Raw genomic sequence first — 23,081 nt, 5'->3', positions numbered from 1 at the left:
TATACAACAATATTGCCAATTTATAATTGTACAAATAAGTTTATACAATATGACTCGGAATATTTGCTCATTTTGTTTTAGAGTACGCACTACTGAATGATATTTAGTCAAGACAAGATGTACATTCACTGTCTGTCTCAAAAACTAAACCATTTGAAGAAATATATTGTTCAAGAGATGCTTACTAATGGATCAATTTTTTTGAGGACATAGGTAAAATATATATTATAATATACATTTTTAAGGTCATAGGACTAATTTAATAGTTTTACACTTGCCGTCGTGCGCGAGGTTTATTTCGTTTTTTTTCTTGAATATCAGCTCTTCTTCAACCAAATCGGTACAATTGTTATTAAACATTAAGAAACGGACCTGAAGACCTCTTACTCAAATTCGCGTGTACAGGCCTTTTAAGAAACATTTTAAAAGGCCTGTCTGTACACGCGGAAAAGTGAGGATGTTACTTAATTTTCACCCAGTTTAAAGTAGTAAATACTAATTTTTAGAGTAACACAATGGTCTACAGAACAACACTAGACTACAAAGTGTTTATAAATGTTTTGGGAAAATCAAATTTCGGACTGGGTTGAGCGAGCTACTTACCTCTGTCGACGTCTGGGAAAGTCTGATGCGAACTTGTGTGCGCCCCAATATCTTTGCGGGTAGTGGGAAATTTCAGTGCAGGGTAAACAGATATGCAACATTTGGATATGCAACATTTGGATATGCAATCGATAAAAAGAGTGTCAGACATACATATCCCTGTAAATTCGTCTGAAATGTGACTAAACGATTGAGTGAACATGTTTCAGCACTTTAAGATTTTGTTCATGATATACTACGATCACAGTCCTTGTGAATTCAGATTTCTATGAACGTAGCACAACCCCGCCCCCATTCAACATTAATAAGATATTAATTACACACGGAAGAAAGAAAAATAATAACTGCTAAACACATCATGTGAATTGTGATTATACAATTGAGAGCTGTCAGTCATGGTCAAAACATATTTTCGACCATGATCGCGGTTCTAGAATAGAATAGAATACAATAGATCTTTATTTGTCATTGTCACCTGTACAACGAAATTTAAAAAGTGCCAACCGATCCGCGCATGAGATAAAAAAAAAAAAAATAATAAAAAAAATAGAATAATTAAAAAAAAGTGTTTAGGAGCAGATTGTTCTCTCCGCACCACTCCAATAGCCGGACCACTTCGTCCTTGTAGGCAGACTCATCCCCCTTTGAGATGAGTCCCACCACGGTTGTGTCATCCGCAAATTTCACAATGATGTTGCTACGGTGGGCGGGGGTGCATGCATGTGTGTAGAGCGTGTAAAGCAGTGGGCTCAGTACGCAGCCCTGTGGGGAGCCGGTACCGAGACTGAGAGGTGTGGATGTATGACGGCCCACTCTCACCGTCTGGCTGCGACTCGTCAGGAACGTCATTCTCTGCAGCCAATTGTCGTTCACCAAATATAAATTGGCAATTACTAAGTGGTGAAATACATGGGCATATGAACATAATGAATTAGTATTCTTAAACGAATAAATGTCTGATTTGTGTATTTTGTAAGATGCTGAATGTTGACTCTTATCTAGCAGCGCAAATCTGCGTGTACGCGACTTTTCTAAAATTTTGAAAATGTATGTACACGCAAATGTCTAGTAAATGAAATGTGAGGATATTGGAATACTTAATAATTTTCACAAAGTTTAAAGTGGCGAGTAATAATTTCCACAATAACACCGAACCGCAATAGTTTACAGAGCACCGGCTCTGATTGGCTACCATAACGCTGCCTTAGCCAACCGCTCACATAATTGGGCGCTGGCTTAGACAACCGCTCACGTAATTGGGCGCTGCCTTAGCCAATCGCTCACCGATTTATTACGTTAACCCGGAAACTCCTGATTTTGGGAGGAATTAGTTTTTTTTTTTTTATTGAATCAAAGAAGTAATACAAGAAATAATATAAATAACTTTCGGAAACTCTGAAAAAGTATGAATAAATTGGGCTTGACTCGAAAGTGTTCAAATTCATGTTAAAAAAGTTAAAGTTAAAGTCCCAATGATGGTCACACACACATCTGGGTGTGGTGAAATTTGTCCTCTGCATTTAACCCATCCCCGTGTGATTTTAATCCATCCCCTGGGGGAGAGGGGAGCAGTGAGCAGCAGCGGTGCCGCGCTCGGGAATCAGTTGGTGATCTAACCCCCCAATTCCAACCCTTAATGCTGAGTGCCAAGCAGGGAGGCAATGGGTCCCATTTTTATAGTCTTTGGTATGACCCGGCCAGGGTTTGAACCCACAACCTTCCAGTCTCAGGACGGACACTCTACCACTAGGTCACTGAGCTGTTTAAACATTGGAAACAAAATATAATAAATCACACACAAGAGAAGGGAAAAAATAGTGCCTTTTGGGACAAAATACAGGTTTTTTAATTGAGTCAAAGAAGTAATGCAAGAAATAATATGAATAACTTTCAAAAACGCTGAAGACATAACAAATAAAAACATATCAAGTATTTTACTGATTCAATAGATAATAATCGCTGTGTACCCTGCGATTGGCTGGCAACCGGTTCAGGGCGTCCCCCACCTACTGCCCGATGACGGCTGGGATAGGATCCAGCACACCTGCGGCCCGCGTGGGGACTAAGCGGTTCAGAGAATGAATGGATGGATGGATGTTATGTTAATTTCAGTGTTATTTTTTAAGAGTTTAAGTGCAACATGATTGAAGACGCTGTTATACAAAAGCTAATGCAAACATAATTTGAGGCAAAAAATATAATAAATAAATAAATAAATAAATAAATAAATAAATAAATAAATAAATAAATAAATAAATAAATAAATAAATAAATAAATAAATAAATAAATAAATAAATAAATGAATGAATGAATGAATGAATGAATGAATGAATGAATGAATGAATGAATGAGAACAGAAAACAGACTGTATCTGAGGCTTAGTAGAGTAAAATCAGAGGCTTCCGACTGTTAAAGGCCAAGCTGTTCTTTGTCTGCATTTCTGGATGCGTGTAGAACCACAGGCAAGACCCAAGAACATACTAAAAAAAAAACATGAAAGATGTGTTGAGGAAAAGGAGCAAAATGCTTCATGAAAATGTTCCTTGATGGTTACTCACAGAAGAATCAGAAGAAGTCCTGTGTGTTACCATGCTGGTTTGGGAGTTTGTGTTTCATGTTACCATGCTGGTTTGGGAGTTTGTGTTTCATGATGCTGGCCTCCGTTGTACAGGTCTTTTGGAAAGTCTTGGCTCTCCCTGTGCTATAATATAACATCATAATTAATTCATTTTGAAAAATCACATTACAATACAGTCATAAATCAAGCATATGTGCAACTTGTGTCCATCTTGAGTGAATGATATGAACACATTCAATTTGGAATCACAATTACTTACCTGTTGCTTGGAGTCAATAGAAAAGGAGAATAACACTGGTCCCATGGATCTTCTTAAAATGTCGGTCATTTTTTTGGCGAGACAGGCCAGGTCTCATCAAGGCTGAGTACCAAGGTGGCCAAACAAATGGTCTAGACAAATGGAGCATGTGGAGCCACACGCAACATAGAAAACTGAAGAAGAAAAAACATAGAGGTGGTTGAGGACATGAGTTGAAAAAGACATTCAAAATTAAAGAGAGTGTTTTGTAACAATAGTCAATAATAATTGGCTACTTACAGAGGAATGAGAAGTCCTGCTTCTTGCCACCCTGGTTTGGGAGTCTCTCTCTCTCTCTCTCTCTCTCTCTCTCTCTCTCTCTCTCTCTCTCTCTCTCTCTCTCTCTCTCTCTCTCTCTCTCTCGTGTAACGTCAGCGCTCCAACTTGGTGTCGTGGAGCCACGCCAGCATCTCTGGTCCCAGGTCGAAGAGGCCGGCCTCTGAGGGTGGTCTATATGTTGGTGTAGGTGTTGATGGTGTGGTCGGCTGTCTGCTCGAGGGCTCCGCACTCGCATGCCGCACTGTCCGCCAGACCCCACTAGACATGTTGAAGCGCCCAACACCAGTTCTTAAGCGGTTCAGTGTGGTCCACTGCTGGCGAGGTAGTTCGTCTCCTCCTATGGCGCCGTCTCCTGGTTCCCAGACATAACTGTGCATGAGGGAGGGGCCAGCTGCCTCCCACTCCTGCTTCCAAGCTGCTGCCAGCCAGGCATCTCTGGAGATGTCTTCAGGGATGGAATTGAGCATCTCTTGTGCTGCCATGTTGTAGGGGTGGCATGCCTTGAGTCTGCTTGGGAGTCATTCGTCCATGATGAATGTTTTTGCATGCTCAAGGTCTTTGTGGAGAAAAAAGGACAATCCAGCAAAGTTGATTGAAAATGTATGATTGTACAGAGGGCTTACACAAGCTTAACTATAAATTACAACATGTTACAATTTTATAATTACATTACAATAAGGTGATATGTCATGCCTACCTCTGGCCTCCATTCTGGGATGAACTGCTTTCGCCAGATAAAAACTGTTAAAATACAAAAGAGTGAAATAGCAGCATTTACTCTCTTTAGAAAGAAAGGAAAAAACATGTTTCATGACGAGCAACTTACCTCATCTGTTTTCTGTTCTCGCCTGGTGATTATGACATTCAAAGAAATTCAAAATAAAAGTTCAAAACAATTAAAAAATTTAAATGTAAAAGGCCTTCCCTTAACTCATCTTTAAAATTTGATTGTAAAATAAAGGTTTAAAAGGTTAAAATTTGATTGTAAAAAAAAGGTTTAAAATTTTAAAATTTGATTGTAAAATAAAGTTTTAAAAGGTTAAAATTTGATTGTAAAATAAAGGTTTAAAAGGTTAAAATTTGATTGTAAAATAAAGGTTTAAAAAGTTAAAAAGTCTCCTCTCAACCATAAGTTAATTTAAAAATGTAAAAAGGTAAAAGTTTTAAAAGTTAAAATTTTTAAAAAATAAAAGTAACATTTTTAAAAATTAAAACGTTAAGTTAAGGGAAGGCTTTTTAAAAATAAAAAGTTGAGTTAAGGGAAGGCTTTTTAAAAATTAAAAAGTTGAGTTAAGGGAAGGCTTTTTGAAATTTTAAAAAGCCTCTGCCTTCCCTTAACTCAACGTGATTCCTCACCGACCCCCAACCACTATTCCAGCAGGTTTCTTTCATTTGTCATTTTGAGCAACCTTCGCCCCAGATCCCATCTCACCTAAAGGCAACAAATCACCCACCACATCCCACCACTAATATTATACACTTACGACAACGTTCACGTTCTGATTTCCATCCTTTTTGCAAATGCTGAACCACATGATTTAGCTGTGACTTACCTTTCAGTGGCCAAAACACAGAAAACAGGATTGTGATAGCTGTAGTACGTTTGCAAGACACCTGAATGAAGAGCACACTGAGGTCGAGAGACAAAAATTAAGTCAAGCAATGTGTTTTTGTCAGTGGTAGCAGTGGTTATGAGTTGCGTGTAACCTGTTGAGCGAAACAAATCGAGAATGGGCTTGAATGAGGCAGATAGCATATCTTCATTAAAATCTCCACATACCAAGATCTGATGATGGTCCATTACTTCAAGGTACCGCAAGAGATTTCCCAAGCTTGGCAGAAAAGTGCGCAGACTGTTGCCTGGAGGCCTGTAAACGGCAGCAATCAACACATTGAGGGGAGCTTCAAGTTTCACCACAACAAATTCAATGTCGGTCACACCCTGTATGTATTTCTTTTCCTGGGCTGCAATGTGACTTTTGACACAAATACCTACGCCGCCACCAAGTTTTGTTGCCAGGTCAGGACAGTTTGTGTAAGAATCTCTTCGGTTCCTGTGAAACATTGTGAAGCCTTCCAAGCAGGCACGTCCATCAGCCACAGATCCTTGAAGGTGTGTCTCTGTGAAGCACAAAACATCAGCAAAGTGCAGCTCGTGGTGGCACCTGATGTCCTGCACATGACAGGACAGCCCTTCGGTGTTATGATGGACGACAACCAGGTGATTTGCTCGATCTACCGACGGCATCACGTGAAGGAGTGGCATGACGCTCTCCAAAGAATCCTCTGCCATCTCAGCAAGAGCAGCAGTGATTTCTGGATTTGCATGAAGTCTTCTCTCGTCCATATGCAGAATATGCAGACCGCTGAGCGAGGTCACTCTACTCAGAGCTACGTACCCCATGCCGTGTTCGAAAACGCCTTTCAGCGAAACAGCAGCCTCTGATGTTGTCATACCTTGTACCTTGTGGATCGTGCAGGCAAAAGCAAGCTTGATGGGAAACTGTCGGCGCGTCACTCCAGGCTTTTTCAGCTTTTCCTCCTGTCTGTCAATGTACACACGGTTAGCGGCACGCGCTGTGTTACTCACATGATCAAGTTCCAACCCAACTTTCTTTACGCGGGCTTCATTCGGATAGTTGACCAATTCCACAATTTTTCCAAACGTCCCGTTGCACAGACCTGCTTGAACATCAAAATTACGCGTGAGCATAACACGAGCACCGAGGGCAACTCTGATCGAGTCCGGGAGCTCGCTCTTAGCGCCTTGCACAGGGAAAGTTTGCCTCGCCATTCTGCCAGTTTGTTTGTCCTTCTTGTAGTCATCTGCATCAATTTGTACAATGTCCTTATGAAGCAGATCCAGCATCGCAGAGTTATGGCCATCTACCTGTTTATTGGTGGCAAAAACATGCAGAATATGACTTGGACACATTTCTGGAGAAGTGTACCTCGTAGCAAGATGAGCTCTGTCCAGTTCCGAAAGTTCATCAGACTTTTCTTTCACCCGGAGTCGGTTCAGCAGTTCGGCAAAGGCAACATCGTCTTTCTGCCTCATGATGGCGGTGAGCGTGATCTTTTTGAAGTTGTCACGCCAGTGGTCCAGCCGAGTGGGATCGTACACGCATAGCGGTTTGGACTGTCTCACGGGAGGGAGCTGAAAGAAATCTCCAACAGCAAGAACAGACATGCCACCAAAAGGTAAATTGATGCCTTTGATTTGTATCAACCTGGCATTCACGTAGGCAAAGAGGTCTTTGGACACCATGGAAATCTCGTCGATGATGAGTATTTGGGCGATCGACAGCTCGGCTCTGACTTCGTCCAGTTTATTGCCCAGGCCGTGGTACGGGGGTTTGAGACTTCTCGGCAGTTTGAGCAGACAATGCAAAGTTGTCCCAGAAATGTTGAACGCCGCCGTGCCAGTGAAGGCTGCGAGAACGACCGTCTGTTTGGAAATGTCGGCCTCCTCAGCCAGTCGTGGTAGTCTCTGCAGTATTTTGGTAGCCTCTGTGTGGATACACTTGATGAGATGCGATTTGCCGGTCCCGGCGCCACCGTTGATGTGGTAGAAGAACTGCTCGATGGGCTTTGAGCTACACACACGTTTTATGCACCAATCTCTGACCTTGTAGAAAACAGACGCTTGCTTTTGGTTCAGGTTCCGATACATGTCACGTAACACTGCGGGATCGATGGCAGCAGCTTCTGTCGCAATGGAAATTTCAGACGTTTCTGACCTTACGTTATAGTCCGGGACATTGTCCTCCACGTTGTCATTTGGTTCATCTCTTGCGTTGTTTTCCTCAATGCATTCGAGTCTTTGCAACTCGCTCTCAGGATCCAGGTGGCACCATTCGTTTATGACGAGCCCGCTCTCCTCCACCTCTTGGATGGCATTGTCAATGTCTTTACTGTGTTTCTCATACCTTTCTCTGTTCCTTCTGACAATTTGGCACACGCGCTCCACAGAGTCGTTATACGGTAACTGTACACAGGCGTTATCATGAAACAACTGATAGGAAGGACAGCGTTCAGATTTTAATTGGCAATCAGCACGATGAGGCAGGTACAGCTTGAGCAAGGAGCAGTAATATTCCTCCAGATTCTTTTGTTCAGAGTATTTGCAGTATTTGATGACCGCATGTTTTTCTGTTCTTTTCTGGACAAAGCCCATGTCGTTCAGCAGAGGCAAAACATTCTTACCTTTGGCTTGTTTGCCATAAACAATTCTGCACATTGAGGCAAAATCAGCCAAGCACATGACTTCAAATTCCTCGGTTTGAGGTCTGGATTTGTATTTTTCCGGCAGGCCAGTCATCCACACTTCATGAGATTTCTGCGTTTTGCCCTCAAGGAGCGAGAGAGGATAACTCATTTTCAGCGCATTGTCACTCGTCTGTACAAATACCACCACCATGCGGGAGGACTGTTTCATATGCAAGCCGCACGCACGTGCGACGCATTCCTGAGCACTCACTTCTCTTTTCTTGGAGTACGCTTGCATAATTTGCTTCATTTCATCGCTCTCGTTGACATTTGCGCAGCGGGAGTTTTCAATGACCGATTTCAGGTATTGGCTCAGACCGTGTTCAGCCTTGCTGATGTAGCTGCAGATGTATGCGATGCAAGAGTAGGCATTCAGGATGTATTGGATGTCCAGGTTTCCATCCCAGGCAAGAAGCAAATGGCGGTTGTAGTTGTTGACCCAGCAGTCTTTCGGTTCTCGCTTAAGCACGACAGAACTCGACGAGGCCGTCATGCGCAAACAGTTCATGTACTCGTCACCGGTGAGCTTACATTTAGCCAGTAGCTGAGGCAAAGTCAGGGATGCCGTTTCAGGCTCATTCAGCAGATTTAGCACGGGAACAAGCTTGGCATTCGACGCCAACCGATCGTCATTGCGTTGATCTCGATTGTCGTTGTCGACGGGCGCAGGTCTGACGATCATTGTTTCATCGCACGGTTGTTTGGGGAATCCAAAGCGGCAATTTGCACCTTGGTGTTTGACGCACGATTTGGAGTGACTTTTGCTGTGCATCTGAACCTCTGTGACCTTTTTGTACAATTCCGGTTCCTTCTGCGGGTCCGGCAGCTCGGCCGAGATGTAGCGAGACACAAAATGACAGATGGCTCCATCCGTGGCTTCCTCAAATACAGGGGCACCTCGAACCCATATGAGGCAATGAATGTGAGGACTTCCTCTGTGTTGAAACTCCAGTCGGTAAAAGTAGTCGACGACCTCACCAATCGGTTGCGCCGGAGAGAGGATCAAATCTCTGAACAGAGCTTCCACACGCTTGTCAAACATGCGCATCGTCGTCACAGGATTGCTGCGTAGGATCTCACACTTGTTGGTAGCCCAGTCAAGTTGGGCGAAATTCACTACTTCACCTTGTTGCGCTTTGATGGCGCTGATGACCTCTTCCCAACGCATTTCGGCAGCAGAAAATGTGCAAAAGAACGTGGGTGTGCCCAGCTGCCGGATCATAGCAAAAAGATCTTTGGTGGTTTTCTCCCAATAGGCCGGCGTACCTCTCAGCGGTGTCATGAATCGGACAGCATCTTTGCTGCGCACCAGTTTCTCAACTTCACGTTTGTCCTGAAGCATGGCATTGTTTATCCTTCGACCATCCCTGGTAAAAGGCTTACCTTTGCGCAGCTGTATTGTCATGCTCGACGTTGCCTGGTAAATTTCAGTCACAAACTGGGCAAAGAACAAGTAGTTGGTATCTCGAGCAAAGCGTTCATCCACGCAACACAGACGGGTTTTGAAATATTTGCTTGGTGTGAGTTTTATTGCTCTCTCTTCATCGAGGGTGTTGTGACCAGTGGGAAACTGCACCGGAAAAGCCATGGCCTCAAGCTTGGGAGTCTTGAAAAAACTTACTGGGTTGTTTCTTTCTGCAGGAGCAACACAATAAATGCCCTCTGTAAAACTCATAATTTCCTCTGCCACATCATTGGGTTGGAGACATGATTCAAGTATCACTCCACCATTTGGTTGATCACCGTCTTCCGAATTTTCTTGTTGCTGTTTGTTACCACTGTTGTCATGTTGAGAGTCACTGTTCATCCCACACAGAGCATCACTTTCAAATCTGTACATCTCCTCCAGAGCTTCCTCATTGTACTCACTGTCGCTCATTTGCGCTTCATCGGAGCTGCTCTCATCGTCAGTGAGGGTTGGGTCGCAAAGGTCCGCATCGTCGCGAATGGTTATGTCTCTGTACTGTGGATGGACTTGTTTCAGTTTCATCAGAGCGCTCATTAGCTTAGACCAAGTGACAGTTTAAAAAAACTGATGGCCTTTGTAGCAAAGCCGTCTCTTCAGTTTCACTCTCAACATCTGTGACTTACTTCTTAGTCTGGGCAAGACATTGACCGTCTCTTGTACTTCCGATGGCACGCACACCACATTTCCACGAATGGCTCGTTGTTGACCTTTGGGAAGAGGTACAATTTTGGCAAATGATATGCATTTGGAAATGAGGTGTCTCTCCAGTATGTTCAATCCACACAGTTCCTTTGGAATATCAGCGAGTGTGAGATTGTTCGCAACAGCAAGTGCAGGCATTTTACCATCTTTGAGGTGACTATAGCAAGTGTGACATATCCACTCCAGTTTTCTTTCAGCTGGTACGCTGCACGAGGCCTGACATTCATCATCACAGATATGGACAAATTGTCCCGTGAGACAACTTGCAACAACATGTCTGTTTTTCTTATAAAATCTACGTTGACAAGCGCGTACTTGGTTCGGAAACAATGCTCTGTGGCAAACAGTGCAGACAAATGTGGGGCCATTTTTAATTTGGGCTTTGAATACCTCAACAGCTTTCATGAGCACACAGTCATTTCGCTCCCTACATAGTCGGTTTATGACTTAGTATTTTTTCAAAAGCATACTTACTCTGCGCATTGTTTTGGTCTTCAGTGAATCAGATTTTTTTGCCATTATGCGCCTCATGATTTCCTGATGTTTTAATCGGAATTCAGGGTTGTTTAAATAACGGCGTGTCATGTAAGAGCGCTGCCTGTTTCGAAACCCAACATCGTCACGGTAACGTTCTGTGATGTAAGCGAGTTGTCTCATCGTAAAACACTCATCTGTCCTATAACGACGTGAGAAACGGGAAAGGTTTTTCTTCTTAAACTCATGATCCGTCTGACAACGTTGTGTAAAATAGGACTTTTGTTTGGCACAAAAACGCTTGTCCTGTTGATAACGGGTTCTAATATAACCCAATTTCCTTTGTCTTACCTCTGCAATTTGACTGTACTGTTCCCTCTCTTTAGAGTTTTTCATCATTCTCTTTAGTTCCTGTTTTTTACGTCTCACTTCCAATTTTTCTTTTAACTTTTCTTGTGCTTTTATTTGTCGTAGGAACTTTTCTCTACGAGATTTTGGAATTTTTGTCACATTTGCCAGCTGTTTACCTGTAGTGAAAACCACTCCACTGTCGTTATCGGTAAATTCTTGGTGTGACGTTCACCTGAACACCGTCTAGTGTCGCTCGTCTCAACACATGAGACAATCTCAGCAACTGGTCTGCTTGCGGCAACACGGATTTGCGTCATCCACTGCTTCTGTGTCAGCGTTTTCTCTCGTGTGTCTGTCTGTGCATTAAAACTGAGAGATGAATAGAATTCAAGTCGACGTTGCAATGTGATCAACTGCAATTTTCAAAACCGCAAAGGCTGCAATTTGAAAAAGAAAATGTGCGTATATTTATTTATTGAATGACTACCATTTCAGTCAAACTGTTTTCTAAGTTGTATTTGAGGTAGTGCCCTTTTTTTGTATTGAAGTTAATGTATCGCTTGTGTTTGGTAAATATGTAGAAAGAGAACCTTAAAAAAAATGGCAGATTAAGTCAAAAACAACAATGACATACGTATCATTGGCTGTTTTTGCTTCGTTTCAGTTTACTTTGGGGTTGAAGAAGGATGACGTGCACCTGCATCAACAACCTCCACCCGAAGACCACGACGAGTTGGCCACCTGAAAGTCAATTTGGTCTGAGATATTTATTTGTTATTGTTACGACATTGTCTTGAAGTCTGTTCCATGTTTTTGTCAATAAATGTCTGACAGTAAAGCCCATAAGTGGCCTTACGATATTTCAGTTTTGCAAATATATATATATATATATATATATATATATATATATACGATGTCTTTGAATCTCAGAAAAAGAGATTTCTGTAGTTCAATCTAATAAGTGAAATTCTCAAAAGACACCTGCCAAAGTGTTATAAATCAAGCAGTTCAATTCACAAGTAAGCAAATAGTTTTATTCATGTTTTAAAAATACATTCCGTTTAAAAAATAAATATAATTATCATGCCTTCAAGTATAAAAACAATAATATGTAATAAATATCTTCTTTAAATAATTCATACGACTGTTTGCAATAAATAAGGTCTTAGATTCACAATGGCTTTTTTGAATGAGCAATAGATAGGTTATCTACAGAATAAAAAATTTAAAAAACTCAGTGCGTCATGCAAAAACAAATACATCATCAATCCGTCAGTGGGTTACGACACGTCAGTGCAGATCCAACAACTTAATTCACTTCATGTTTTGCCCAACATTTCCGACGGGCTTCAGTGGCGGATTTGACTACCGCAATAAACTAAACATGGCGAAGACCTTGGCATGTTTTCCCCTTCGCCGTTCTTTGCGCCTCAGCGCCCTCTCGTCGTCAACAATGAAGATGTAGAGCTTCCGCAGGATGTTGTGCGCCGTCATCTTTCTGTGGAAAGCATCGGGGTGGTACAGTGACCTCAATAGGCTCTCTTCCTCATTGCTACTCAGGCCTGTGACCTCTTCTGGTTTTTTCATCTGCCGGACAAGAGTAAGCAACACAATGTCAAAATAGGTATTATAGTAACAGCAAAATTCATTTCCTATCCCTAAATTGTCACACTGGCCAACCTTTTGTTTGATATTGTAGAGCAGGAGTTCAGAGTAGTGTTTGGCCTCAGACAGAATTTTACTGCCGAGATATTCCTTCTCCACGTGCTTGAGAAGAATTATGTAAGTGGACAGACCTTGGGCCAGCCTGTGCAGGCAAGCCTCCTGGAAAAAAGAATATTTAGGTCAGTTAAAAAACAAATATCTATTCAACCTACGCATAAAAGTCAAGCCGATGCTAGCAAACAATTATGGAAAGTGTCAGTGTCTGTATTTTCTCCCACCTCTGGTGGTTTTCCATTTCTGGTTCTTACCTTGCTAAAGTTGGAGCTGGGGCAGTTTGCTGGAAACTGAGGTGCTTTGTAGTGCTCCAGTAAATGAAAGTTGACATTGTTTTGGAATTCATCATCAAACTGATATTGAAATTAGTCACAAGTCAGATATGTTTTACAGCCAGGAGAAGACAATGAAGGTGCTTTCTGAATTTCCACTTACAGCTTTCTGGTGTTCTTTAGCGGTACCCAGAACCGAGTCCCAAACATGAGCAGAGGTCAGCAGGTCAGAGGGCGCCGTTTCCTCCTCACTTGAGGTGTCGCTTAATGGCAAGACGGTGGTCGCTTCTGTCAACGGAGCGCCATTGGCTTGCAGTACTAGAAAAGCCACCAAGCCCACCGCGAGAATTTGCGTGTCTAATGCGGAAGCAGAAGAAAATCATGAATGAATGGCAAAAGAGGAAGAAAATTCAGGAAACATTCATCACTGACTTACACATGTTGGGCATGTTGCGTCGAGATTACTCTTGCCTTGACCGCCTGCTCTCGTGGAACATGTCTTGACTTCTCATTGCACAGCCGTTATATATTCTACTGACCGCAGGGATTTCCGAATACCTTCCGGTTTCAATTATATACTGATGAAACCGATATTACACTCTTTTTTTTTTGGTGCATTGTCAGGTTTATTTCAATGACTGAATAATTATTAAGAGAAGAGCAACAGCAAACAAACCACAAGTGAGACAGAATATTAAGTCTTTTCTCGCGAGGAGAACGATAGAGAGAGGAAACTCGGTTACAATCTCCATCATTTCTGAGTTCTCCCTCCACGTGCTCCTCTATTTAATGTTTTGGTTGCCCTGGTTACAGAGGCGTTGCTACACTAAAGGGAGGGGAGATCGTGTCTGTAGCAACGCTGATTAGCTAAGGAATGTAGTGTGGTGTGAATTAGCACTTCATCGTCGGCCCGTGACCCGCGCAGGGTTTGTCCATCTGTTCTTCTCCAGTTGTTGGCCGTGGGTGAGATCAGATAACTTTAATTGCTGCTTTCCTGTGGAACAATACAACTAGACCTTTGCTAGACTTTATCTACTTAGTAAATTAACACTCAATAACAATAAGTAACTTGTCTTAAACACTAAAGCAAATGTTAAGTAAATGTAAGGTAACTGGTATGCAGTTCCTTAAACAAACATTGAGTAAATATAGGATAACTTGCACGCAACTACTTCAAACTGTGTTTAACACTTAACAAAGAAAAACAGTTCTGATCAACAACAATATATGAACCAAACCTACAGTTAACTGAAAAGGAATGAAGTTTTCTTTCAATCAAATAAGAACATTTTGCCTATGCAAATAAGCTCTGCTTATTGGTAGTGAAGGCCTCTTACAGGAAAAAAAACACACAGATAACATAAGGACAGGAAGGATACATATGGCTGACAGGGATCAAAAGATCCCTGTCACTAAAAGTAAAGAGCCTAGATAAAAGGAAAGCCATAAACTCATAAATGACTCATAAAAACAGCAAGGCCAAACAGCAAGCATCTCTTGCAGTTCTATTGGGGTAAAGCATTGATTAGAGAACGCATGATAATATATATATACATTTTTCTAACATGCATACAGCAGAATGTAATTACACAGAATGAAAAAAGACGAATTCAATCATTTTTAAAGAACAACAACTTTATTTCAATTATTTCAATTAAATTTCAGTACAGGTCGGAGCAGATTTTATTTAAAAAAAGCCCATTTAATTGTATTGTTATACAATATTTTTATAATGTGACCATGTCAAAAGTCAAAGTCTGCTTTATTGTCAATCCCTTCATATGTCAAGACACACAAGAAACCGAAATTCCATTTCCTCTATCCCACGGTGGAAGTGGAATTTCCATCATCATCTTCCAAACGTGCGCCAGTGGCTTTGCTCATCCTTATTTCCTGGAAGAAAAACGGACGTCAAAAGAGAAATATTGCTTCTTGTCGCTTGAAAGATGTGTCACCTCTCCGTTGGCGTTGATCAAGGTAAAGTGGACCTGGCCTACGGGTCCCCAGTTGGACTGTGTCTCCCAGACTAGATCAGAGGGAGGATTGTGGTTTCGGCCAGCGTCAGCCGCCCAGATCTGATGCATGTAAAGGTCATTGAAATATTGAGCACCTTGTATCTGAGATCTTCCAGATAAGATTGATTACCGTGACACTCTCGTGGGCCTTCAGGATGAATTCTGCGGCAAACTTGAATACGATGGGAGCAGAAGATCCAATCTGGAGCTTCACCTGCCAGTTCCCCAAATTCTGATCCTAATAGTTGAAATTGATCTCAACAGGTTAGTCGTTACTGGAAAATGTGCAAATTTCGTAAGATGTTCCCCTGTGACACATCCACTGACCTCATCAACTGTATTGCGGAGTCTGACATATTTGCCGTACGAGTCCACTTCATCCAGAGTGACCTGCTGCTCATCCACAGTGACCTGCAGCTCATCCACAGTGACCTGCTGGGCGATTTTAGGACGAGGCACATTGCATCCGCCCGAGCTCAAACCCTCGCTGTCCTTCGGACGTTTCCTCTTTTTGCTGGCCGACATGGTTTGGCGTACCCTGGGGACAAACGTGGCGACATTAATTGCTATGAGAGCAAACGTTGTGGTATGTTCTAAAGCTGTAAAAAGACCTCTCCTCCTTGTTCTGGGTCCGCTCCCTCTCTGTAGACAGAGCCTCCTCCAGATCTTTCACTTTTTGGCCGGCTTCCAACACCATGCGAGACTCGTGCTGGCTTTGGACCATGCGCAAGTCCTACGTGAGACGTGAGAATGACTCAGCTTTATTTTCATTAATTAAATAAGCGATAGTGATGGTAATTACCGACCGCGGAATGCAGCTTCTTTTCAAACTCCAGCTCATCTTTAAGGATTTGAATGTGATGCGACTTCCTGAGCAAAAACAGTATTAAACCCTCGACGCAGTCAAATGCGCTATTTATATTGATGTGCGACTATGGGATGGTTAACTGAAAGTCCAATTGAGCTGCAATTAGTCACGAGGAGGATTTTCCTTGGGGTGTGGCCCCAGCAGCAAAGCAATTATGTCAGCACTAATATCCACTATCCATTTTGTTGTTGGCATATTTTTGATAAAATGGCCGGGCGGGCCTCACCTTGCTTCCAGCTCGTCAAAATCAATCTTCAGCTTGGACAACTTCACCTGCAGACGTTCACGCTCTGTGGCCTCTGAGTCCAGAGCCGCACGGGCTTTCGCCAGATCGGATTCTTTCTTCGTGTCCCTGTGATGACAGATATACACATAAACTGAGAATATGGAAAATTTCGGGCAGTCGGACAAATCAGCGTGAACAAACAAATACATACAGCCGAGTTAAAAAAACACCAGAACAATCAAGTTGTCAGGTTTATTTCAATGACTGAATAACTATTAAGAGAAGAGCAACAGCAAACAAACCACAAGTGAGACAGAATATTAAGCCTTTTCTCGCGAGGAGAACGATAGAGAGAGGAAACTCGGTTACAATCTCCATCAATTCTGAGTTCTCCCTCCACGTGCTCCTCTATTTAATGTTTTGGTTGCCCTGGTTACAAAGGCGTTGCTACACTAAAGGGAGGGAAGATTGTGTCTGTAGCAACGCTGATTAGCTAAGGAATGTAGTGTGGTGTGAATTAGCACTTCATTGTCGGCCCGTGACCCCCGCAGAGTTTGTCCATCTGTTCTTCTACAGTTGTCATGGCCGAGTCGTCCGCGAGCAAGATCAGATAACTCCTGTGGAACAATGCAACTAAACCTTGGCTAGACTTTATCTACTTAGTAAATTAACACGCAATAACAATGAGTGACTTGTCCGAAACCCTTGAACAAGACTTGAGTAAATATGGGATAACTTGTACGCAACCACTTCAAACTGTGTTTACCTCTTACAGGAACAAAAACACACAGATAACATAAGGACAGGAAGGACACATATGGCTGACAGAGATCAAAAGTCACTCAAGAGAAAGAACCTAGATGAAAGGAAAGCCATAAACTCATAAATGACAAGGCTTTACTTAAACTATTCCAACATTTCCCTCCTGTTTATCACATATTTGCTCAATATTTACATCACCAAAAACAACCACTTCTCTCGATTTTCGGTTGTCGGATCACAAGTATGGCACAAATAAGTTTACACCAAAAAAGGACAAATGTTGTGATATTATCATTTGGAAACACACAGATCTGGGAAAAAGTCTGTAAACTCAAGTGCAAAAACTGCATCATCATCATCGTTATCATCAACATGCTGCTGTTCAGACATTAGGCATACCCGGGCCACCTCGTCGTCCATGGGCGAGATTGCTGTAGTGATAAGACGATTAAACAGAGCACGGAGACATGGAATACAACAACATCCACACAAGGTGAGTATAGCAGTGATTGAGGACACAAGGGCTTTATACTTCCCAAAAGCAGTCATCCACTTGTTGTGCTCTTTCATCCTCGTGTTGAGGGATTGCAAATTTGCAATCATCTTCGTCAGGCTCCCATCAGGGGCGGTGTCATTCTGGATGAAGGTGCAGCATTGTTCCCTGAACATTGCGCAGATCCTTCCTTTCCCAGACAACAACATAACAAGAGCATTGCGGTTCTGGATTGACATTAGGGAAGGCATGGCTAGCTGTTCGTGCACTGCCTCAAGTCCCACTTGTGTCCGTTTGCCCAATTTCTGCATGTTGCAATGGATGTAATTTATCCTGTCAACGTTCTTGTTCATCGTCCACCAGTAGCAAATGGAGGACTCCCATCCCGCTTCAATTTGGTCAATTAATGCTTATTAATCAGGAACTCTTCTGGGGACTCTAATTGCATCAATTTCAGTCAGATCATCGTCGCCTCTCAAATTTAAAGACATTATGTTTTTTCCAGCTTTTTCCCAGATCTTGGCACGTCGGTACATATACAATTTTTGTTGACTACATTCTCTAAAAGCAATGGTTTCTTTTCTTTTTCTTCCATTCAACGGATATTATATAGAACACTCTGTCGCACATTTCACAATCAGTAAACAAACTATCCACATTCATTTTCGAGATATTGATTCCATTCTTTAACATCTACAGCAGTTGTTGACAAACTATTATTTCTTTACATAACGTTTTTGCCACTGTTAAGGCATTCAGTGTTTATTTTGAAGCCAATTCAATCAATTTTGAGAATGCATCTATTATGACCAGGCATTATAACCCTGTGGATTGCGTTAAGCACATGTTAAACAAGCTCTTCAAAAAAATTTTTTTATAACTGTTTAACTGTTTTGAATATGAATCAAATTCACATGATGTATAAAGCTGACTGAACTGCCCCATTATCCCTCCTCTTGAGCCATGCGACACACAACCATGGCTCAACATTGCTGCCCGCTTGTATAGGTTTTTTTGGAGGATAGGTCAGTCTTCTGGTCATTTATAGATGCCATTCTCTACTCTTGCCCCTCTCTTTGTCCATGATTGAATTTCAATCTATGGACTTTGTCGCTGCACATCTTTAAAAATGTTTCAGTAATTCAATCCGCTTCTTGTGTGTATAAAATTTGAAGCGTCTTTTGCACTGCAGCTATGCGGTTCCGTCCGCAAGCTTGTTACCTCTTGACACCTTATCAGTCTCGTGCGTGCCCTGCACACGTGGACATAGCTATTTGTCGTGGCAATTGGACTGCTTCCACAACTAGCTTAGTTGTAGTTTCTTGTAGTTTCTTTTCAATCAGTTTCTCATCGTTTATCACAAGAATTTTAGTAATTTGAACAAAAGTCAAAAAGTATGTTTTATTTTACTCAATTGTACGGTTTAGAGAATCCATATGTAGTAAAGCGATGTATTACTACATATGATTTCATCTTCATTTAATTTCGACACACCTTTCAAAATGCTTCTCAGTGTCCCAGTGCACACATGCTTTGCGTGTGTAACTGGTTGTCTCAACCCGTGCTCCACATCCTAATCTTTCCTCCCCCCCAGGTGTCAAACCAATCAAGATAAAGATAAAAACTAACAAAATAACCGCCAGTAAAGTAATATAATAGACAATTGTTGTTGTTTCTCAACTTTAACTAACTCAATCACTCTCTTATTCCCAAATGTAAAAACTTGTGTAGTCTTGACACAACCAATCGACTATTTCTTCTAAATTTAGCTTTGTAAAGTTATTTAATAATTTTGCTTCATCCAATTCCAGAAAGCAAGTTCTTTCCATCTCTCAAATTTGGTTTCATCAGGGATAGGCATTAATGCAGTGTGGACCAGTTCCTGCCCACAAAAAATTGCTTGCCTTTCCTTTCTTCTTATTTTCACATTTTCACATTTTCACAAAATTGCTTTTGTTTTGCGGTGCAAATCATATGGACTACAATCTAGCAAATTCTTTTGTGCACCTACATTAGCCAATTTTAACACATAACACTGACAGCACACAGAGAACACAAAAACGTACAGCAGAGACACAGCTCACAAACAATACAAACAAACAACGCTGCGCAAACGTCATCCTCTGTTTTGACGTTTTGGTTATACTTTTGTTTTCTCATCAGTGCCTTTTATCCTTCATGCAAATATTGTCACATCTTCCTTAGACATCACTCTCTGAGAAAATCACACTGTCCCTGCTTCGCCTGCAGGGGGGGGGGCAGCATCAATGTTGATTGGTCACAGGCTGGCCATTTCCTGCAACAACCATGATGCCGGCCCACCGCCCACACGAGCATAGCAAAGGCCCACGCGGACAGCCCCACGACAACGCGTGAGCGCAGGCACGCTTATCAGTTTCACCTTCTCAAAGGGCAGGCCAACTCTGCTGTTGCCCTCCCCTATCATGTTCACCTTCAACATCTTTCAGTCTTCTACACAACATTTGCTGTCTCATTCTCGTCCTATCAAGCCACCATTCTAGTCACTGTCTGCCACACACGTCTTATTTTCTCTACTGCCACACACTGCTCATCTTAGTTTCTCCAACAAACTTAAACACATCATCGTCCACTTCTCAATTTCCCTATTATTGCTCAACAGCCTCCAGAACATTCTCCATTACTGATTTCTTCCATAGAACACACATCTCACTCGCACCCATACACACACCCATTCATGAGGATCCTCTGCGCGCACACGCGCACACACACACCAGGACAAAAGGATGAGGCACAACATATAAGAGCACATAGAAGCACTAAGAACACCTTTTTGCTCGTCATATGATGACAGCACAAAATGTCAAAATGAGGATGCTTTCTCAGAACAGGAGTCAACGTGAACTCCACTAACAAATGACAGGACCTGGTTCATGTTTTGTTTAAAAAACTTAGTAGAAGGACTATAAAAGGAGTCAGGCCCAACTTGAGTCCAATCAGAAGCCGCCAGTGCATCTCTGGCCACAAATCCCAAACTCTGCCATGTGGCCGTAAAAGGCCGAAACAATGAGATGTGGAGCGGAGTGGGAGACATGTGCAATTTCTGCACCTCAGAGGGAGCCGGCCCTATGACAACACAGGCACGGCTTTCACCATCATGCAGGAGGAAAGATGTCTTCAAGGAGGCAGGCGTAACAGCCTCAAGCATGTTCTCGTAGTTGTGATCAGGACCAGGCGTGTTTTTATGCCACATGGTTACGTGCAGGTTGGTTGGGTCCATCGCCTGTTCAGGGCAGCGCAACAGGGTGCCTGCCTGGGCTAAAAGAGGGGTTCCAAACTGCACAACTTCTGCATCAGTCAAATCCAATGAATAGAAATAGTAGCAATGAAACTGTCCAAAAATCTGTAATTGATGTCGCCTTTCGACAACGATTTTGTCATTAATGGGCACAAGGGAAAGACTAAGTGCAGTGAGAGCATCTCTTCCTAACAAATTAACAGGGCAATTGGGCATCAGCAAAATGGGAATGCAACAACTTTCCCCTTCTGGGTCCCGTATCCAGACTGGACGAGCCTGGGGTACTGGGGTTGTCACACCATTTGCCGCTCTCACCCAGAAAGTCTTTCCTCCTTCTAGCACATCAGCAGGTATGTCGCGACGGAAATTCTCACGACCGCGCCCTCTCTGGCGTGGTTCGAAGGTTCTGTTTTGATAAAACACCTCAGATGAATCATCATTTGCAAAAAAGATGGCGGCCACTTTCCCTTTTTCTTTTCCCTTTTTTAAATTGACCCGAGACCGCATGGGGAACCTTCAGAGTCAAAGGATGAAATAACACAACACTAGCACTGCTTTCCACAGCCATGGAGGCCGCCACCACGGCCCTCACACATGGCGGTAGAGCACAAGCAACACTATCCAATTTCGAAGAATAAAAGGCAACAGGTCGAAACTTTGAGCCATGCGATTGAAGCAAAACAGAGGTCATATAATGACCTTTGCAATCAACAGTTTGGACAAACGCTTTATCATAGTTAGGTAGGGCCAGAGTGGAGCTGGAGACCAGAGCCTGCTTGATTAGCACAAAAGCATCCTCAGCTTCGGGAGTCCATTTTAATTGAGTGGACATTGAGATGTTCTCTTCGTACATCAATTTGGACAGAGGAGCAACAATTTGTGCATAGTCAGGTATGCAGCTTCTACAATAACCTGTGAGCCCCAAAAAAGACATCATTTGTTTCTTTGTGAGTGGTTTAGGAGCTAGCAAAATAGAGGTCTTCCTACTTTCAACTATAGTCCGACCTTGGGAACTCAGATTGTGGCCTAAATATTTAATTTCAGTGGACCACAACTGGAGTTTATTTTTGCTGACTTTGTGGCCTTCTTTTGCCAAGTGATGCAGCACTGCAAGCGTGTCTGTCTGACAAGAGGCATAATCAGGGGACGCCACCAAAATGTCATCAACATAGAGCAAAATCTGACTCCCCATTGGTGGGACAAATTTTGCCATGCTGGCTGCCATCACACATTAAATTGTAGGGCTTTCACAGTACCTCTGAGGCAATCAGGTAAAGGTGTACCTCAACCCAGCATATGTGAAAGCAAACCAAAACTGACTTTCTTCAGCAATAGGGACAGAGAAAAAGGCATTGCTAATGTCAATTACTGAAAATATCTTCGCATCAGGTGTTAACAAATTCAACAGGGTATGCGGGTCAGGGACACAAGGTGCTCTTTGAATGACAGCATTGTTCACTGCTTGCAAATCTTGCACCAATCTCCACCCGACAGAAGGTAGTGCCTTTTTCACAGGGAAAATTGGAGTATTGCAAGGAGAATCAGGGCAAGGAATGATGACACCTGCCCTTAATAAATCTGAAATAACAGGTGCAATACCCTGCAAGGCATCGGGTTTCAATGGGTACTGTCTCACACAAGGGCGGTATTCATTTTTTAGGTCTAATAACAACAGGAAGTGCTCCTTTCACCAAACCTACGTCAGAGGGACCTGTCCACTAAAGTTCACTTGGAATCCCAGCGAGGATTTGCTACTTGAATCATTGGGTAAGCATCAATTACTTCCGCTCCCGTGTAGCCTGGGCCGCAGCTTGCCGCGGGGGCTGAGGGAGAGGGAGCTTCTGACTTCACGCGGCTCCGCGTCACCATGGCATGAGCAGAATCACTATATTTTGGAGGATCACCTGCGCTTGACAATTTGGGGTACAAAGTCGGAAAGGATGGTTCGCTTTGGCGTCCCACAACGCCTTTCTTTGTAATTTGATCATCCTTTTCATCTTCATTTATCACACCCTCAGCTACGGCCCTCAAGCGAGGCCGCGCTGATGTCGTTTCATCATCTTCCTGCCTATGCAACAACAAGCTCTCTTTGGATTTTTTATTCTTTGGTTATCCATTTGTCAAGATATTTTACATTTTCTGGGTCGACCCATTCCATTAATTTCCAATCCTTGCATTTTAGTTCATGTCAGGGTAGGGACTTTCGCTTACTATTTAAGTTTGCCATGGTTTATTTTTCTAAATTTTGGAGTTGGTAAATTGAACGGCACCTACAGTGTCCTAAAACCAACTTTATTCACAGGACAGTGGTTAAAATCCAATGTGTGGTAAGTCTCCTTTCACCTCCCCCGAAAGAGTTGATGCCTTTGCACCTACACAAAGCCACCGTTTACAATCCTGTGTGTTTATATAGAGGAGCGCTCAAA

General features: G+C 42.5%; 1 protein-coding gene and 1 long non-coding RNA gene across 4 annotated transcripts in view; both read right to left on the bottom strand.

Moving 5' to 3' along the window:
- Nucleotides 1–2,460: 2,460 nt before the first annotated feature.
- LOC133155019 (uncharacterized) lies at nt 2,461–4,384 on the bottom strand. Its single transcript, XR_009714561.1, has 4 exons — nt 3,721–4,384; nt 3,442–3,614; nt 3,163–3,305; nt 2,461–3,084 (listed from the first exon to the last, which is right to left on the bottom strand). It is a non-coding gene; the product is annotated as an uncharacterized LOC133155019 (long non-coding RNA).
- Nucleotides 4,385–14,629: 10,245 nt separating this feature from the next.
- The window catches only part of LOC133155361 (lamin-A-like), a 76,685-nt gene continuing 68,233 nt past the window's right edge, over nt 14,630–23,081 (bottom strand). For 2 of the 3 annotated variants that reach the window (XR_009714660.1, XM_061280599.1), the window contains exon 13: nt 16,133–16,249. Coding sequence is in view for 1 of the 3 variants with exons in the window: in XM_061280603.1 (XP_061136587.1) it covers nt 14,833–14,907; nt 14,970–15,089; nt 15,160–15,267; nt 15,357–15,567; nt 15,641–15,762; nt 15,836–15,899; nt 16,124–16,249 (826 nt within the window). In the remaining 2 variants the exon portion in view is untranslated. Of the gene's footprint in view, nt 14,908–14,969; nt 15,090–15,159; nt 15,268–15,356; nt 15,568–15,640; nt 15,763–15,835; nt 15,900–16,123; nt 16,250–23,081 lie in introns of those variants that run through there. The other variant, XM_061280603.1, reaches the window with a different exon arrangement.

Source organism: Syngnathus typhle, linkage group LG6 (genome assembly GCF_033458585.1).
Source record: "Syngnathus typhle isolate RoL2023-S1 ecotype Sweden linkage group LG6, RoL_Styp_1.0, whole genome shotgun sequence".
Lineage (NCBI taxonomy): Eukaryota > Metazoa > Chordata > Actinopteri > Syngnathiformes > Syngnathidae > Syngnathus > Syngnathus typhle.
Note: the sequence above shows the minus strand (reverse complement) of the source record. Positions and strands in the feature narration are given on the sequence as shown.